This window comes from Lampetra fluviatilis, chromosome 16 (assembly GCF_964198595.1).
Source record: "Lampetra fluviatilis chromosome 16, kcLamFluv1.1, whole genome shotgun sequence".
Lineage (NCBI taxonomy): Eukaryota > Metazoa > Chordata > Hyperoartia > Petromyzontiformes > Petromyzontidae > Lampetra > Lampetra fluviatilis.
This window is the reverse complement of record NC_136290.1, coordinates 10,595,011-10,613,044: the sequence shown is the minus strand read 5'-3', so window position 1 is coordinate 10,613,044 and position 18,034 is coordinate 10,595,011. Positions and strand designations below refer to the sequence as shown.

General features: G+C 45.9%; 1 protein-coding gene across 1 annotated transcript; it reads left to right on the top strand.

The window, feature by feature from the left end:
* Positions 1-602: 602 nt before the first annotated feature.
* Positions 603-16,268, top strand: HTATIP2 (HIV-1 Tat interactive protein 2). The gene is made up of 6 exons (XM_078863697.1): positions 603-837; positions 3,088-3,280; positions 4,833-4,940; positions 8,371-8,508; positions 9,754-9,815; positions 12,705-16,268. The coding sequence occupies exons 1-6, from the start codon at positions 731-733 to the stop codon at positions 12,919-12,921; spliced, it is 825 nt and encodes a 274-aa protein (XP_078719823.1). The 5' UTR covers positions 603-730; the 3' UTR covers positions 12,922-16,268.
* Positions 16,269-18,034: the final 1,766 nt, after the last annotated feature.

Genomic DNA, 18,034 nt, shown 5'->3' with positions numbered 1-18,034 from the left:
AACAACAAAAAAGTTGAGTTTTTTTTCTTTAGTTTAGCGAGGTTTGTCACGCACACAAAAAGTGCCGATGAGTGACCACCTTCAGCACCACCGGCGGGGTGGTCTGGAGGCCAAAAACCCCACAGCGCCGTTGACAATACGAGCAACGACGTTTCGCCGGCGCGATTACAACCGGCTCTCTCAATGCCGGTGGCCACAAATCACGAATCAAAGCCTCCCCCAACTTAAATTTCGACTTAAAGCTTTCGTGACTGCAGGGATTCATCTTCTTGGTTCTTTCTTTCGGTAAAGTCACGTAGAAGGGAAATAAAAATAATAATATAATAAAATAATAATATTTTAATATTATTTAATATAATATAATAAAATTATATAATTAAAAAAACTCTTAACCCACCACCGGCAGTCAAGGGGGTGAGGTGGGGGGTGATGCCCTTGACACTGACACCGCTGGCCACGTGGACCCGCCCTGGAGGTGGAGGCCAGGTAGGGAAACGAATCACGGCGCGCTACGGAAAGCGCGCGGTGCCAAACATCGCACGTGGAAAATTAAACGCGCTTCGCAAATATATTTTTTGCCAACGCGGAAGCGTTTCGCGGTGATCGCCTTGCTCAACATTTTACTGCAGCGGCGTTATTGTGTCGCTCGTAAGGGTTTCTATTACTCTCCTCTCTCTCTCGTTTGATTTCGTCGTTAATCGTTCGCTGTTGGTGTTGTAATAGAAGCCGCATGGTTTATCCGCCCTTGGAGGGGAGACGCGGAGCGCTGCTCGTTATCGCAGTGGCCTGCGTGGCCTGGTGGATTCAAGTCGACTCGAGTTATCCCGAGAGCGAGAGGTAAGAACGAAATGGTTTTGTGCAACGTCGTTAAATGGGGCTTCTTCGTTCGTGCGTGCGTAGCGTGGGTTGCCCAACCATTCCGGTTTGGCCGGCAGTCTCTTGGCCGGAATTGGCATCGATAACACTGGTCAACACACTTTTTCTGGCATAAGGTGTCAAGGTAATTTTGGGGTGCCGATTCCAAATCTGGCATCAGTTTTTTGTCTATCACATCAGGTTTTTGAGATATCAAATATTGCATTTTCAATAAAAACTGCAGAAGAAAAAAATTAAATAAATGTGGATATCTACATAAAATGATATTATAAACACACTATCCTAAAAACACAGCACCATATTTTAACACTAAAGCAGTCACTGACTCGCAACAACTTGCAATCATAAGTGACAGAGTTAATTTCGGGTAAAATCAATGAAAATGGGGTATGCCGATAGCATAAAAATGATGTGATAGAGCAAATCTGAGATCAGATTTGGAATCAGCACCCTGAAATTAGTCTAAAACAGCTGCAAAAGTCCAGGCCAGAAAAAAGTTTTGTTTTTGTTGACCAGTGTAATCGTCGTGGGGTTTTTTTGCTTTTATTATTTTAAATTTTATCTTACAATTTTTATCGTGTTTTTTTGCTTTTATTATTTTAAATTTTAAAAATGTATTATTTGTATTTTTAAATTTGAATTGCATTTTTTTTTTCTATCTACGTGACTTTACCGAAAGAACCAAGAATATTGATCATCCTCCCCGGTCATTGTTGGCATCAGCCCGGGGAGATTTTAGTAAGAGATGATATTTTAAGAGGATACGTTAATTAAAACGAAGAGCAAGAAAACCACACAATCCCTGCGGAATTGCTTCGGTCAGAGTTGAGCAACCCTTTATAGCACGCGAGTCGTGTGCTATGAAGAAAGGGTCATTGCCCGAAACGTCGCCTATGATGTGTTTTGACAAATGTTGTCGAGGTTTGTTGCGTGTGTTTGTGCGCCACTGCCAACGCAGGGTCCCCATGTAACCGGTTAAACTGCAGCGTTGTTAAACCGGTTTTGTTTTTCACATTGCAGGTAACCGCATAAATAAATAAAAAGCACGTAGGTAAAATTCCAGGAGACCCGGGGCTTGTCATAAATAGATATCTTTCTAGCAGTCACAAACAGGGCACTCTTCCAGGTTAGGGCATTTACTCTCAGCAACAACAACAAATTGCATTTTGGAAACACGATTTTCTATTTCAGCTCAACCAAGCGTCGTTTTTGATTATCAGGTTATATAATCAAGATTGCCGACTATCTTTCAGTCGCATGGCACGATGTGACATTCGACAACTGCTCTCTGACACGGGCATTATACAACACATGTGAATGCAACAAACACTGGTGATTCGATGTTATATATATCGTGAGCCCTATAATTCGACGTGGGCAAGTTCTGGACCGCATCCAAGAGGCATTTTTGTATTCGCAAAGCAGTAGGAGTGCTCGGGAAATGCCTCAATGAGATCCTAGAATCGATCTTCAACTCTCAACCGAACGAACCGGATTGGGCCCTTTTGGACCCCCTCTCGTTTGTAATGTTATGTTCTTAGCAACTCTTGTTCCGCCCTTAGTTATTGTGTGCCCAAAGCACGCATTTACCACCCGAGCCCCACGCTAATTCGTTTGATTGCAGTGTGACATTAAACTCAAGTAAACCTTTTTTTTATTTTACCAGGTAAGGCCCACTAAGTTATGTAGCTCTTTTTTTTCAAAAGCGAGCTGGCTACATTGCTCAACAAAGTGGCTTATCATGTGGACATTTATAGCAGCCAATTACTAAATGTGGAATAAAAAAACCAGAGGACCCAGACAAAAATAATCCACGCGACCACGGGGAGAACATGCAAACTCCCAACTATTGAACCCACGGCCTCATGCATACCAGGCGAGGGAGTTAACATCTCGCCACCGTGACAACCCATTATAGTGTATGCAGAGGATGATGGGGAGTGGGAGCTGAAGACTTATCAGGAGAATGCCGAAAATCCTTCAGTAAATCAATGCTTTCGGTAAAGTCACGTAGAATGAAAATAACAAAATAATTAATTTTTTCTGTTTTATTTTTATTATTTTATTATTTCCATTCTACGTGACTTTACCGAAAGAACCAAGAAGATGAATCCCTGCAGTCACGAAAGCTTTAAATCGAAATTTAAATCAATGCAATCGGTGTATTGTCCACAATGTGGCCGACTACCAAGCCGTGCGATCAATCCACAGGAGGATGGAGCAGGAGCTGGAAAGCCACCGGGAGAACTTCCGCAAGCAGAATCGCTCGTGCTTCGTGCTGGGCGCCTCCGGGGAGACGGGCAGCGTCCTCCTGCGGGAGATCGTGAGCAGCCGGCTCTTCTCGCGCGTCACCAGCATCGGGCGTCGTCAGCTGGAGTTCCCCGACGACTCCTACAAGGACGTGGTGGGTCGCGGTTAGACGATCCGCCCCGTTCGCACCCCGCGATTGGCGCTGTTGGACTCCGTGCGGTGCGAAGGAAGTTTGGCGTGCGTGCAGCAGGGCCCCTCTTAACGACGGTAATTGGTTCCACGAAACCGGCCGTTAAGTGATTTGGTCGTTAAGCGAGTATGGGAAATGCATGTTCCACGCTTAATTTGTTCCGATGGCATCGGAAGTTACCACTTTTTTCACCCCAAAAAAGGAATTTATGATATTTAAACAATGGTTCATTATACATAAATATACTAATAACATTATAAAGACATAATGTTATAAATAAAAATGGTTAATGCATTAATTTATATTTTCTGTACCTACAACAGCTCGTTTAAAGGGGTATGGTCAGTAAGCGAACACATTCGGCTTTATGGAGGCACTACACTACTATACACTACACTACTATACACTACACTACTATACACTACACTACTATACACTACACTACTATACACTACACTACTATACACTACACTACTATACACTACACTACTATACACCAGAGGTGTGGACTCGAGTCATGTGACTTGGACTCGAGTCAGACTGGAGTCATGAATTTGATGACTTGCGACTCGACTTGGACTTGCATAACAATGGCTTTGTCCCACCTATGAGATGTGGACTCGAGTCATGTGACTTGGACTCGAGTCAGACTCGAGTCATGAATTTGATGACTTGCGACTCGACTTGGACTTGCATAACAATGACTTTGTCCCACCTCTGCTATACACTACACTATACACTACACTACTATACACCACACTATACACTACTATACACCACAGTATACACTACACAATGTGCTCTATAGAGGCCCTTCGTTAAGCGAAATGGAGTTCTTCTGTACATTCCAGATTTGAATTTATCAATGAGTGCTTTACGGGTTGCTGGTAGACCGGGGCAGGCATGTGGTTGGCAGCTACAGCCACCGTCGCGAGAGGTGTGCCGGGCACGTACATTTTTTTTGCGTGGTGAGTTACACGGACATACCTGGCTGAAATGCCCTGGCCGCGTGTAATGTGCCACCGTTGCTCAGTCTCCGTCCAAGTTGAAATAAAGTCGCTACTTGCTCGCACGTGACGTGGAGAGCGATCATTATTAACGTGTATGTGCGTGTGTTGAACTTCTTTTGCACCGTACATAGCCAACCGTGATTATCGGAGATGTGGGGGAAGGACAATCAACTAAGCACAAAAAGCAGTTCTCAAGAAATGTGTCAAGAAATGTAACTTTAATCAACGTTCTCTGCACCACTTGAGACACACCCGCCAAATGGGAAGAGATGGGGTTGGCTTCGTTACATCATCAAAATAAACTCCGGGATGGCTCATAGGGTGGTTTTCTGCCTTCGAAAGGCAGGATGTCAGGACGGCCTTCATCTTTAAAGGGGCCTGAGAGGTATCGACGACAATTAAAGTAGTCTGTTACAATTTGTAGTCGATGAATCGGATTCATCGACGAATCGTCCCAGCTGGAGTTGCATTGAATGTGCTGTTGCGCTTGCTGGTGGGTGCTGCAGGTGCAGGAGGTGGTGGACTTTGAGAAGCTGGACGACTACGCCAACGCCTTCAAAGGTCACGACGTCGGCTTTTGCTGCCTCGGGACAACGCGGGGCAAGGCCGGAGCTGTGAGTGAGATCCGCCAAGCGCGCTTTTCTATCTCCTCCCCGGACGCTCGCATCCCGGGCTAGATGTTTAGCGATCCATCAGTTCGTCGATTTATGCAAACTCGCCTGCGCGATGCGCTGAACAGGGGTCGCCGTAGTTTTGATGGAGTACTCTCGCCAATAACATCCAGTCACCCGGGTAACAGTTGTTTAACAAACCTAATTCTGCCGATGAGACCAAGAAAGCCGACACCGGTCCAGAGTTTTCTCACTTAAGCAAATGCTGCTGTGTGATATTGGTCTGGAAAACCAATATATCAATGGATTAAAAGCATAAGCATGTTGTATATGTATGCGTATACACATTAATTGTTTTTGTTGAGCTTGTAGTACATGCACCGATTCATGTGTTTACTCATCGATGTTTGCCAAGGCGATGTATGTCACCCTAGCAACCACTAGAGGTGCTATTATTAACTACAATGTAAAACATTTGGTTTTGTTCATTTAAAATCGCCCTCCTGAATAGACATCTGTGAAAAAGAGCTTTGTAGATCATCAGATTCCTCCAGTATAAATAAAAAGTCGGATTTGCGTGATTGTCAATTCATAAAATAGCTGGGAAGGAGAGGGTCAATTCCATCCCTAATGTGCATAGTAAACAGCTAAATTTCAAAGCTTTGGCAAATATTTTGAATACGACAGAGGAAGCTCGTCATCATAATGCACGTTTATATAACACCACCTAGAAGATTGTCAAACAGTTTTACGTGGTTGTATTTGATAACGTCATATTTCACATTATTTTGCAACTTCTTGGTTCTCTCGGTAAAGTCACGTAGAAGGGAAATAATTAAATAATAAAAATTAAACATAATAAAATACAATTCTCACGACGTTTGCGTTGTTGCCGAAACGTCGTGAGAATTGTATTTTATTATGTTTTATTTTTATTATTTTATTATTTCCCTTCTACGTGACTTTACCGAAAGAACCAAGAAGATGAATCCCTACAGTCATGAAAGTTTTAAACGGAAAAATTATTTTGCAACTATAGTGGTTAGCACACTGGGCTCTGAAACCAGCAGCCAATTTCCACAGTTAACATCGGTGGCAAGTGATGTCTGAACCATGTTTGGCCCTCGGCCTTCAAACCAGCATTGACCGACGTGGTGAAGTATGGTCAAACAACCACCATGACCGACGCATCAGTGGGGGGAGGCCCTCATCTAGCGTGGCATTGACAAAAGGCTGTTGGCTATCATCATTATTACTCTCACATTTCTTGAAAAAAACACGACTGCCAATAGCACGGTCACAATGTCTGACCTTTTAATCTGTTTGTGCAGCGGTAATTGGATTTAATTGCCCGATCACGGCGCTCGAGTGTGTTTGGGCACCAGTGCTGTGTTACTGTCAGGCCTCATTATTTTCCCATGGAAAGACTCCAATGCAGAATGGTGAGTGTGGAAATTGGCATGCCAAGTTTAAACAGGTTTGTCACAAGTCAAATGCAGTTTGACCAACTTGCGTCCCTCGGTTAATTTACATTGTATTTTGGGATTTAAGTTGTGTCATGTGCCAAGTTTTACAATTGTTCAGCTTCATATTTTCTTTTTTACATTTGGAGGGTGATAGCGAAATGCTACAAATATTTGCTTTGTTCAGATTTGTTTCACAAATGTATTTGGGGTTTATTCACATCAGCTGTGTGTTGTGTGGATAATTAAGATTAACATTTTATTATTGAGACCAGAAACCTGTTAGGTTTTTGTTTTTTCTTCGGTAAAGTCACGTAGGTAAAAAAATAAAATAAAAAATTACTAAAAGTGATCATTTATTTTATTTCTATTATTACTTTTAGTATTTTTTTATTTTATTTTTTACCTACGTGACTTTACTACAAAAAAACCTAAGAGTATGAATCCTTGCAGTCACGAAAGCTTCAGATCTAGAACCAGAAACCTGGTCGGTCGTCTTGCTAGTTTGAACCACTTGAAGATTCTTGCGTGAAAGATTTTACCGTTGTACAAGATTGTGTAGGATGCTGCCGTAGAGTAATGGTCATGGCACTGGACTTTTCTATTTGATCTCCGCGCACGGCAGTTGAAACAGTAGTTCAGATTTCTTAAATGCCCTCGTCTCTTTTCCACCCATTATTGTAAGTGGATACACCACAGTTAGTTGATCTGCAGGTGGGGTAAAGTGTGCCTATTCCCAACTCGTACAAAACATCTGACGAGCGTGGAAGAGTAGGCCAAAATACCCTCCGTGGAGAGGTTCTCCAAAGCTCCCTCTAGTGGAGGCCCTTCCACCAGCAGTGGCGTGAATGAGAAATTTCACGGTTGTACCTATTCTTGGTTCTTTCGGTAAAGTCACGTAGAAGGGAAATAATAAAATAATAATTAAACATAATAAAATTATTATTTTATTATGTTTTAGTAAACTAATTATTTTGTTATGTTTTATTATTTTATTATTTCCCTTCTACGTGGCTTTACCGAAAGAACCAAGAAGATGATTCCCTGCAGGCACGAAAGCTTTAAATCGAAAAGTTGTACATTTTCTTAGGTATCACAGAATTGTACAAAGCGCCCCTTAAGTGATAACTTGGAGCATTGTAGTGATTACAGTGATTATTGACAACGGCACGTGAGATGTTATGAAATGTCACTTTGTGTGCTGAATAGAGAGGGTGGTGCTTCTGCAAAGGAGGGAGTGCCCTTGCCAATACCATCTGGAAACACCGAAGTGTTTAACAAGCCTCATTGCACATTGGCATTGAAGAGGGTCAATGCCTGTGCAGAGTTTGAGTGTTCAAACGAATGCTGAGAATAATGCCAGTCCAAACGGAAATTTAAAGACAATCAGAGAAGCATGCTATTCATTTATTCCTGTACGATGGCTGCTTTTAATAATGGTCAGCGTAATATGAGTGTTTAATGACAATGGTAACCCCAATAGGAGAACCATAACTAATGTTTCATACGGAGACCCATTTGTGTGCAGTTCGAAGGACGATATTGACAAAATAACCAAGTCGCCCGGAATACACGCTGTCTCATCAGATCTCGACAGCTAAGCTAGCTTGAGCCTGGATGACTGGTTTAGATGATGTGCAGATATAACAGGTGTATTAGGCTGTGGCGCTACGTTGTGGGCAGCAGAGGGCAGTGCATCAAAATCCGTTGTTGTGCTGTACTTCCGCGCTCCCACATATAATAGTCCTCTCCTTATCAACCTGCACTGACCAGCATGGCGAACGTCGGTAAAATATCCCCCCGCGGCAGGAACGGCGTTGACAGGCACCTGCGATTATCACGGTTGGCAACGTACGGTGTGAAAAGAAGTTCAACATTCATACATACATACATCCAGAAATAAATTGACGCACGGTCTGTACTTCGACAAGCAACCCTGAGATGAGCCGTTGAGCGTCGTGTTTGTCCAGGATGGCTTTGTGCGCGTGGACCACGACTATGTGCTCAAGTCGGCTGAGCTGGCCAAGGCGGGCGGCTGTACGCACTTCAACCTGCAGTCCTCCAAGGGTGCAGATAAGAACAGCGGCTTCCTCTACACCAAGGTCAAGGTGAGCCAGAGGTCGCAAACGGGTTTTGATTCCTTACCCGTACCCGTACCCGGCAGCACCAGGGTCGCAATCGGATACCCGTACCCTACCCGATACCCGGCTACCCGTACCCGGCCGGGTATCGGGTAGGGTACGGGTACGGGTACCCGATTGCGACCTCTGGGATGAAACCATGTTGCAGGCGCGGGTGGGTTGATTCTAGGAACTTGAATTGTGAGAAGAGACAAGACGTTGGGAAATGAGTGACACATAGTTACTCACCAGTGACTCACGGTCTACCCGTACCCGTACCCGGCCGCACCAGGGTCGCAAACGGGGACCCGTACCCGTACCTGGCCGGGTACGGGTAGCCGGGTATCGGGTAGGGTACGGGTATCGGGTACCTCGTTGCGACCTCTGAGGTGAGCACAGATTTTCCCGTGACGCGCGGTGCAGCCCACCGTCGTTGCTATTCGCCGTGTTTTTCGCTGGTCGCGCCGCGTGGCTCTCTCTCCGATGTTGTTGTCAAGTTGTGTCGCGCGTTCGGCACGTTGTCCGACGTTTCGCTGCACGTGCCGGGGAGCTTCTTCGGGCTCGGTTCGGTTCCTGAAAGAGATCCCGGCACGCGGAGAGAAACGTCGGACACCGTGCGGAAACGAGCGCGTGGCACAAACCGGGAAATGACGTCGGAGGACCGTGCTGCTATCGTTCGTGTTGTTCGGAGTGTGGCGCTGCGGTGTGGGCAGCAGAGGGCATTGCAGCAAAATCCAGCGTTGTGATGTACTTCCATGCTCCCGCACGTGCCACGCCGTTGTATTCAGTTCTTCGAACGGGAATAGTTGGACGTTGTCTTTGGTGCTACACCAAAATAACTTTCCGCGACATTTTGATGGCGGGTGTTGGATACGGTTAATTTTGCCTTTGAAAAGGTTCTGTGTTGTTTATTATTTATTTAGATTATTTTGCTGCTTTAAATGTCCAAATGATGGGCCACTTTGTTGAGCCATCATTAGTGGTGGCCAAGTTGCTTCTGAAAAATAAGGGAACGCCACGGTGGGCTTTGCCTGTCAGGATAGAGAGATGGTTTGGTTTTATTTGTTTGGATGAGTTGTTTGCCTTTCCTGTACTTTGTACAACTATCGTGTGTTTGTATTGTTTGTTGTTGTAACGTTATTACCCGCCCCGACTGGACATCTGTGAAAAATAGCTTCATAGCTCTTCGGATTCCTCCTGCATAAATACATATTCTGATGTTGTTTATCGCAGGGCGAGATCGAAGCGGACGTGCACAAATTGGACTTTGAGAGATACACCGTCTATCGACCCGCGTAAGTGTCACGCGGGGCATTGCAATGAAAACGGAAAGGTCCATTATAGACACACAAGCTTCCTCATTTCCTCCGTGACACAATGCTTGCCCTGACACTGCTGTTTCATGCATTTCGACTTTGAATTCACTTGTTCAGTTCCCAGTGTATTTTTAGGTTGCTATGGGGGAGGGATGCTGTCATGGTTTTATGGCTAGCACACTGGGCTTGCAATCTTGAGGTCACCGGTTCGATCCCTCGAGAATAGTAATTGAGACAATGGGCCAAGTTTCTTAAATCCTCCCACACCTGTTCCACCCGGCTGCAGCCTAAATGGGTATGGAACAGTCACTCAGCAGGGTCATGTGTCGTGGGGTCAAGTCTGGGGTACTCCCACCACCTTCTCCAAGACATCTTACCAGTGAGAAACTATAGTATTTAAAGGATTTATTACGTATACTCTTTGGTTCTTTCGGTAAAGTCACGTAGGTAGAAATAAAACACAATAAATCACGACGTTTCGACAGCAACACAAGCCACCGTCTTCAGGTGGAAATCGCGATAGCCGCGATGTCTGCTGCGAACCAGCACGATGTCAGCTGCCTTGAGTATGGATTCCTCCAGTCACGAAAGCTTCAAATCAAGATTGGATTTATTATGTAACCAGGTAAGGTCCACTAAGCTCTATAGCTCTTAAATTTCGATTTAAAGCTTTCGTGACTGCAGGGATTCATCTTCTTGGTTCTTTCGGTAAAGTCACGTAGAATGGAAATAATAAAATAATACAAATAAAACATAATAAAATAATTCTCACTTTTATTTTAAATAAATAAATAATAAAATTATACAAATTTAACATAATAAAATAATTCTCACGACGTTTCGGCCACAACGAAACGTCGTGAGGATTATTTTATTATGTTTTATTTTTATTATTTTATTATTTCCCTTCTACGTGACTTTACCGAAAGATCCATGAAGATCTATAGCTCTTTTCCAGAAGCGAACTGGCTATCACAAATGATAGCTGGACGAAGTGATTCGTTTACGTTTCCAATACTTTGCACTCCTATCGTGTTTGTGTATTGTGTGTGTTTGTTGGCGTAACGTCCTGACCACGTGCCCCTACTGGACATTAGTGAAAATTTTCTTCATAGCTCATCGGATTCCTCCTGAGTTATAAATAAATGAACAAAAACAATTTTTTATTTTACCAGGTTAACGCCAACCGAGCTGTGTAGCTCTTTGTCAGAAGAGACAAATGATAGCTCAACGAAGTGGCTTATCATGTGGAATTTCGAGCAGCCAAATACACTAAATGCATGTTTCCAAATGTGGAGGGAAAACCCGGAGGACCCGGAGAAAAATTCACGTGAACACAGGGAGAGAGAGACATGCATACTCCAAATATACAGCAGGCGCCAGGGTTGGGATCGAACCCACGACCTCCTGTATACCATGCGAGGGAGTTAACATCTCCTAGCCACCGTGGCACCCCAATACCAGTGTGGAAGAGCAGGCCAAAAAACCCTCAAGGGGGGCTCTCAAGAGCTCCCTGTAGTGGAGGCCCCTTCTGCCAGCAGTGGTGTGAGGAAGAAATTGCAGAGCTGCACCTATATCTACGTATATGCTTTGCAAGACTGCTGTGACCCAATAAGTGACAGCAGTGAGAAAATAATATTTTGTTTACAAATGGTCTCTTAGCTGTCGATTACATCTTGCTGGTATGATTCATTACTTTGTCTTGTATAATTACACATTCTGTACCATTCAGACCTATTTACTCTTTCAAAGAAGGTTCTTGCAGATTGTAGTAAAATAATGATTTTGGTCAGGTCAACGGGAGGTTATGGAGAACCGCGTAGAACAGGATGGGGGTTTTCCGGCTGATCCAATAGAGGGCGCTGTCTGGGATTCAGAGCGTGGCCCATCCATCGCGCAGCATGTGTGTTACCGCATTGCTGTGGTGCTGCGTTGGTTCACGTGACGCGCGGGGAACGAGATTCATGAGCAGAGTTCACTTAGATTGACATCTCACACCATTTGCAGACATTGACAATGCAAGCAGGGAAGATGAGAGAAGGCAAGAAGGAAAACTTCTAATTTGGCACGAAGGTTTTACCAGATGCTCATAATCGGAGAGTGGTGTTCCCAGGTTGGGGCCATGTGTTGGGCATTTATTTTCGCGAGCTTCTGCCACGCACGACTGGGGACATGTTGAGATGCTCGCAGTGGTGCATGGCAAACGCTTCAGGGGAGGTGATGAGTATTTGTTCGTGATGCTGAAGAGCAATCGGGATCAGAATCTGTATTTATCCTGGAGAAATGCGATGAGCTATGAAGCTCTTTTTCACAGATGCCCAGTAGGGGTGAGTGAGAAAGTTACAGCTACAAACAATTAAAGAAACGGTACAAGTGCAAAGTATAGGAAAGGTAAGCAAATCACCAAAAATAAATCCGTAAAATATATAAAGTATGTAAGTTCAAATTGGATAAGTACACCCAATTCTCAAGCTTGGGCAAGGCAGCAAAATAACAGCAGAAAAAAGACATTGCACTCACTGCAGAGAACTGTAGCGATATGACCACACTCTATCATAGCGGGCGCCAAACTGTGCCACACGCCCTTCCCGCACGGTATTGTGGGAGCCTCGGTACATTTTCCAACCTGAAGACGTTCCGATAAAGTTAGTTTATTTTCGTTTTCTTCCGAATTCCGTTCCAATGACATACACTTCCGAACCGGAAGAAAAACACGTACGTCATTGGAACTGAATCGGAAGAAATACCGATGACGTACATGCACGTCATCGGAATGGGAAAGGGCTAAGAACCGCGGCAGTGGCGCAAAAACTTCAACAACCCACAACACCACCACCCTGTGCCGGCTATCCCCACCCCACCCCCCAGGGTACTGCTGTGTGACCGCAAAGAGTCGCGCCCCGCTGAGTGGATGGCTCGCAAGGCGCTGTCTCCCCTGGCCGCCCTCTTCCCCACGTTCATGACGACCCCCGTGGACACGATGGTGCGCGCCATGATCAACGTGGCCGTCACGCCGGCGTCCAAGAGCGTGCAGCTGCTGGAGAACGCCGAGATCCACCGCGTGGCCGGCAAGGGCGCGCACTGAGCCCGGCTTGCGACGGCGTGCCCGGTGACCGCGGTAAATGCGGTAATTGACGTACACCGGAGGACTCCTCTTATCCGTTTCCCGTGTTACCCGCGACTCCTATTATCCGAGGATGTTGTGGGGTAAACTGTTATTATTAGCCGCTCCGTTCTTCCAATTTTTGGCAATTATCCACAGTTTATGCTCATATCCAATCAAGCGCTCATTTAATGTAAGTATGTATGTTGAACTCCTGTTGCACCATACGTAGCCAACCGTGCTAATCGGAGGCGTGCGGGAAGGACAACAAACGAAATGCAAAAAGCAGTTCTAAAGTAATGAGTTGTCGACTGACACTTAAAAGTGCATAGCTCCGAGTGGCTTCCTAATGTTGAAGCGCAGATAAGTAGAGCTGCATGGAAAAATTACTCGCAGCTTATCCGAAATTTCCCCATAGATAAGTTTAGCAACATCTCAGATAATAGGATCTGCAATATTTGTCCCCCCCACATCACGGATAAGAGGAGTGTTCCTGTAATTGATAATGAACCTCACCAGGCTGTTGAGTTGTCAGCGGCCTGCAGTGTCAAGGCCACTGCCGCCTTACAGCTCGGCCGTGTGTGTCTGTAATTGTGCTTTGGTGGGTCTAGCGTAGGAACGTGTGGTGGCATTGATCGCAGCAGCATTTGTTGATCGTGAATTGTTGTTGGCTGGAATAATATACATCATCGCAGGCTTCCACACAGGCTCAGGGAGTATTGGTCGACTGCAATAGGAAACGTATTTGTTGTTTTTTCCAGCCTGCACTTACTAATTTGTCTGTCTAATAAGTGTCTCATCATTGACATAAATAGTTGGTTTACATTTGATAATGTGAATTAAATGCACTACATATCTTGCTTGGGCTGTTCTGCTTTTATGTACAGCATCCTTAATACGGTGCGTATTCGCTAGACGTGCCCAATGGTGTATGACCCTTGGTGATTGATGGTCGTCGGGAGTCATTGGAACATTAACCCTTGACGCATGAAAGAAATTAAACCGGTTTGGTAAAACTCATTTGACTGAACTGATCACGTTAGGCCGTGATTAAACCACTCGCGACAAGTTGGGGCACATGGACATTTTATTTCACATGTGGGATCTTTAGACCACAGCTGGGAGATTATAATAATTATAATTACTTCTGATTATAATTTCAGACTGATAATTATTGGAATATTAACCCTTGATAATTATCAATCTGAAATTATTTTGCATCGCACAGTGGGTTTAAGTCGGTACGGAATCCACTGGGGAGGCGGTGAAACTGCACCTGAGTCCATGGGCCGGAGGGGCCTATGTGCCAGGCGATGGAAAAGGTGGGAAATTATGAAGTGGGGCACCATTTCACTTTTTGTTGAAGCGTAGCCTCAATATATTTCAGGGGCTCAGCCAAATTGAACGTTTGATGCAGGAAAAATATTAACCTGGAGAGGGTCGTCCACCGTAGTTGGGTGATTGTGGCTGTATTCATTTTTTTTTTAAATCAGAAGTTGGATAGAAATGGGAAAACACACACTGGGAATGTTACTGAACACAGCTCAATTTCTAATTCTTCTCGCTCATCTATTTCAAAATAAATATGAGCCTAAAACCCGCGTCAAAGGAGGTAGTGTGTGTATCTCAGACATTTCGGTGTAAAATGGATGAACTAAACCGGTGTATTGTCTTTTCCAGTCAAAAAGGGTTCTATTGTGTTTGGAGCTGACATCCACTGAGAAGGTTGAGCAAGGGAATGAATCGGTAAACAAATCGGTACACAAAGACGTACAGCGATCGCCCAGTAACCAAACAGGCAAACGGGCAAACGGGCACTTGAGAACTTGAGCATGCCTTTCCAAGGCTCTTGCAGTGACCGAATGTACCACGTGAATACAAACGCACTACTTTCTCATTTTGTTTTGGTCAGCAGACTGCGACTTGCAAATCCAGAGGTCGCCGGTTCGACCAGCTTGCTAGCACGGCAGGTGAAACAACGGCTCGCGTTTCTCCAATCCCCGCCGCCTCTGTACGCGCGGCGAAATAAATCAATGCTTACACCGCATTGCGTACGGCGGGGTAAAGGTGTGGGTAACGCCCCGCATTAATTCCAAGAGGTCTGGCCGGCGTGAAAGAGTAGGCCTAAATGTGCTCCAGAGATGCGGGGGGGGGGGGGTTTTCTTCGAGCCTCCTCGAGCGGAAGCCGTTCCGCCGGCAGCGGCGTTGGCACGAAACCGTGGGGGTTGGTTGCACCTCGACCTTCGACTCTCTTCGTGCGCTGTAACCCCGCCATGTCGCCAGGCTTCAGGCGTCGGCTGTCAAATTCTCGGCTACGGAGGAGCCGCACACAGAAGCCGCAGGGGGGGGCGGGAGGGCGAGCAAACGCCGGCGTCAGGAGCCCCCCCTCCACCCCCCCCGGTGCGTCTCATAAAACAAATCCTCCTAAAGTGGGCACCAAAGGTTACCCCCCCCACCGCCCCACCGCCTGTACCGTGGACCTTGCGTGGACCGGTGGTGGCTCGGGGTGGACTTCTTGGAGTCGTTCGTTGACGTCTTTTGAAGGCCCCCCACCCCCCACCCCGCCCATTCTCGAGGTCTGCTCCCGGCCTTTCCGATGACCGATTGTCCTTAATTGCGACCGACCGCCGGATCCGACGGTTCGCCCTGCTTCTTTGTGGAAGCTCGAGAGGGAGCTTTCGTTGGATTTCCGGAGGTCAATATCGGCGCTCGCACGGCAGTGCTAATATTTGCTGCTGCTGCTGCACGGTTTCAAAAAGGGGGGGATTTTATTCGGCAAATACGTTCAACGGGCTCCTCTTTTTGGGGCTTGGCCACGAGAAATGTTGCTCCGTGCTTTCTTAACAGCCGAGGTGCCCAACGGACGTGGGGGCCGGACCTGGGATACGCGGTGCGGGGCGTTGTAACGCGAAGATGAATTGCACGAGCGTGCTTGCTGGCGGCACGTGACGTTACGTGACCTCGTGCTCGCCATTTCTTTTTTATTTTTTTACGCCAAAGACAAATTGTATCGTGGTTTCGATCACAAGTGCATGACATGCACTTGTGGAATTGCGTGGAAAAAAAAACTGGCAATGGGAATATATAACTGTAAATGTGGTGAATGTACGTCTGTCCTGGTGGGCGGTGTCCTGGTGTGGCGAATGTTATATTTTGAGTGCCTTGATTATATTTGGCATTTTGTTTACTGTGCTTGGGTCTGTGTATGAATTCTGTTTCTCTCTCAATGCTGCCATATGTATATCGATATAAAGTGCTCTTTAAGGGATTGAGTGTTTTGTTTTCAATAATTCGCTATTATGAATGAGGTCATTCAATAAATTAATCGGAGAAAGCAAATGTCTAATTCGTCTCTTTGACACAGGTAAGCATTGCCTACGATGTAACTGTCGATGTGTATGCTCTGTGTTGTTTACAGTGCTTTGCGCTTCTCCATTACAATGTTTACGATTCAATTTCCTTTATTTAACCAGGCGAGGGGATCACTTAGAGGTGATATGTCAAACTCGGGAGACCCTGTTTGCCGTACAAGCAAGACTGAAGACATGTTTACATCTTAATTTTGGAGCTTTCGTGACTGCAGGAATTATTCTTTGGTTCTTTCGGTAAAGTCATACGTGACTTTACCGAAAGAACCAAAGAATGATATGTTTATATGTTGGATGTTGGCAACTACCCCGCACAATGACATCCCAGGGTTTTTAACGTCACGTTTTAATTCTGGTAACATGGCCAGCCATTTCTAGGGCTCAAACCATGATCCTCTGTGTGTGTGTGTTGAACTTCTTTCGCACTGCACGTAGCCGTCCGTACTAATCAGAAATGCGGGGAAAGGACAACAAACAAAACATAAAGCAGTTCGAAAGAAAAAGGTTTTCAATCTAGATTTAAAAGTGCATAGCTCCAGTGGCTTCCTAATATCGGAAGGAAGAGCGTTCCAGACGGCCGCCGAAGTGCATCTGAACGCGCGCCACGCAGCGACCAAATGTGTTCGATGGGTAGCCACAAGCCGCTCCGAGGATGACCGGAGTTCGCGTGATCGTTGATGCTCCTTGAGATCATTTGTGCGAACTAATTCGGGGGCAGCAAGCAGTGCCGGGTTAAGCTAGTGCGGGGCCTGTAGCATATGTTATCAAGGGGCCATACATTAAAAAGAACGTAAATATAAACATTTTTTTACTAACAGTAACGTAATTGTGTTAATTCCATTTGCTATACAGCCAGATAATACGACAAATCGCTAACCTTAAACACTCAGTCGTTCACAACAGTTGAAGGCAGTATAATACTATAGTAATAGAGCAAGTGCAGAATCACTGAACCGGCATTGATAGCTTGAAAGCAATTAGCGTGGGGCCCTTGAAAGTGCGGGGACCCTAGCATATGTAGCTACTTTTGCTACTAGGATAAACAGGCACTATCAGCAAGCATGCCAACCTTTGCGTTTTCCAGAAGATACCTTTATTCAACCTGTCATCTTTGGATTTGAACGTTAGGCATGCGACTGTGAAGTCAGGTATTTTCAGGACATGCCACATGTTCACCGTAACGTCCTGACATTTCGTCGGGAAGTGAATTGTGCTGTACGATAGAGGGGGAAATATGTGGCTGCTCGCTTGACTTCCCGAAGAAGCCCCACAGCACTCGGAGCGAAACGTCGGACATCGTGCGAATCGGACAGAGCGAGAGAGAGCTTCACGGCACAAGCGTGCAGAGCGCTGCGTTGGCATCCTCCTTGTTGGGAGGCTTCGAAGATGGTCTCGCACAGTTTCCCGAGGAGCGCGCGCGTGCGCCCCACACATGGGACGCGTAGCGCGTTTGGCTAATTTACTTCTGTCAGTTTTCTGACAAAAGGGCGTAAGAGGCGTGTGGGCTTGTTACACCCCCCTCTCCCTGCCCCCCCCGCACACCCATGCAGCACCCACCCCTCCATCGGGCGGCCCTCCGCCTGGCCACATACGATCGGTCAGCGCGCACCTCCTCGCAACGTAGACCTCCGCAACAAGGACCCCAAACAACACCGCCAATTCGCCATGGCGCCATTTCAGCCCGGCCGCCTGCTGTCTTCGTATAAAGCAGCCTCACCACCCCCACC

Coding starts and splice junctions, on each gene's coding strand:
- HTATIP2 (XM_078863697.1), top strand. CDS start 731: ATGGTTTATCCGCCCTTGGAGGGGAGACGCGGAGCGCTGCTCGTTATC. Junction 4,941..8,370: donor CGCGGGGCAAGGCCGGAGCT/GTGAGTGAGATC, acceptor GTGTTTGTCCAG/GATGGCTTTGTGCGCGTGGA. Junction 9,816..12,704: donor TACACCGTCTATCGACCCGC/GTAAGTGTCACG, acceptor CCCACCCCCCAG/GGTACTGCTGTGTGACCGCA.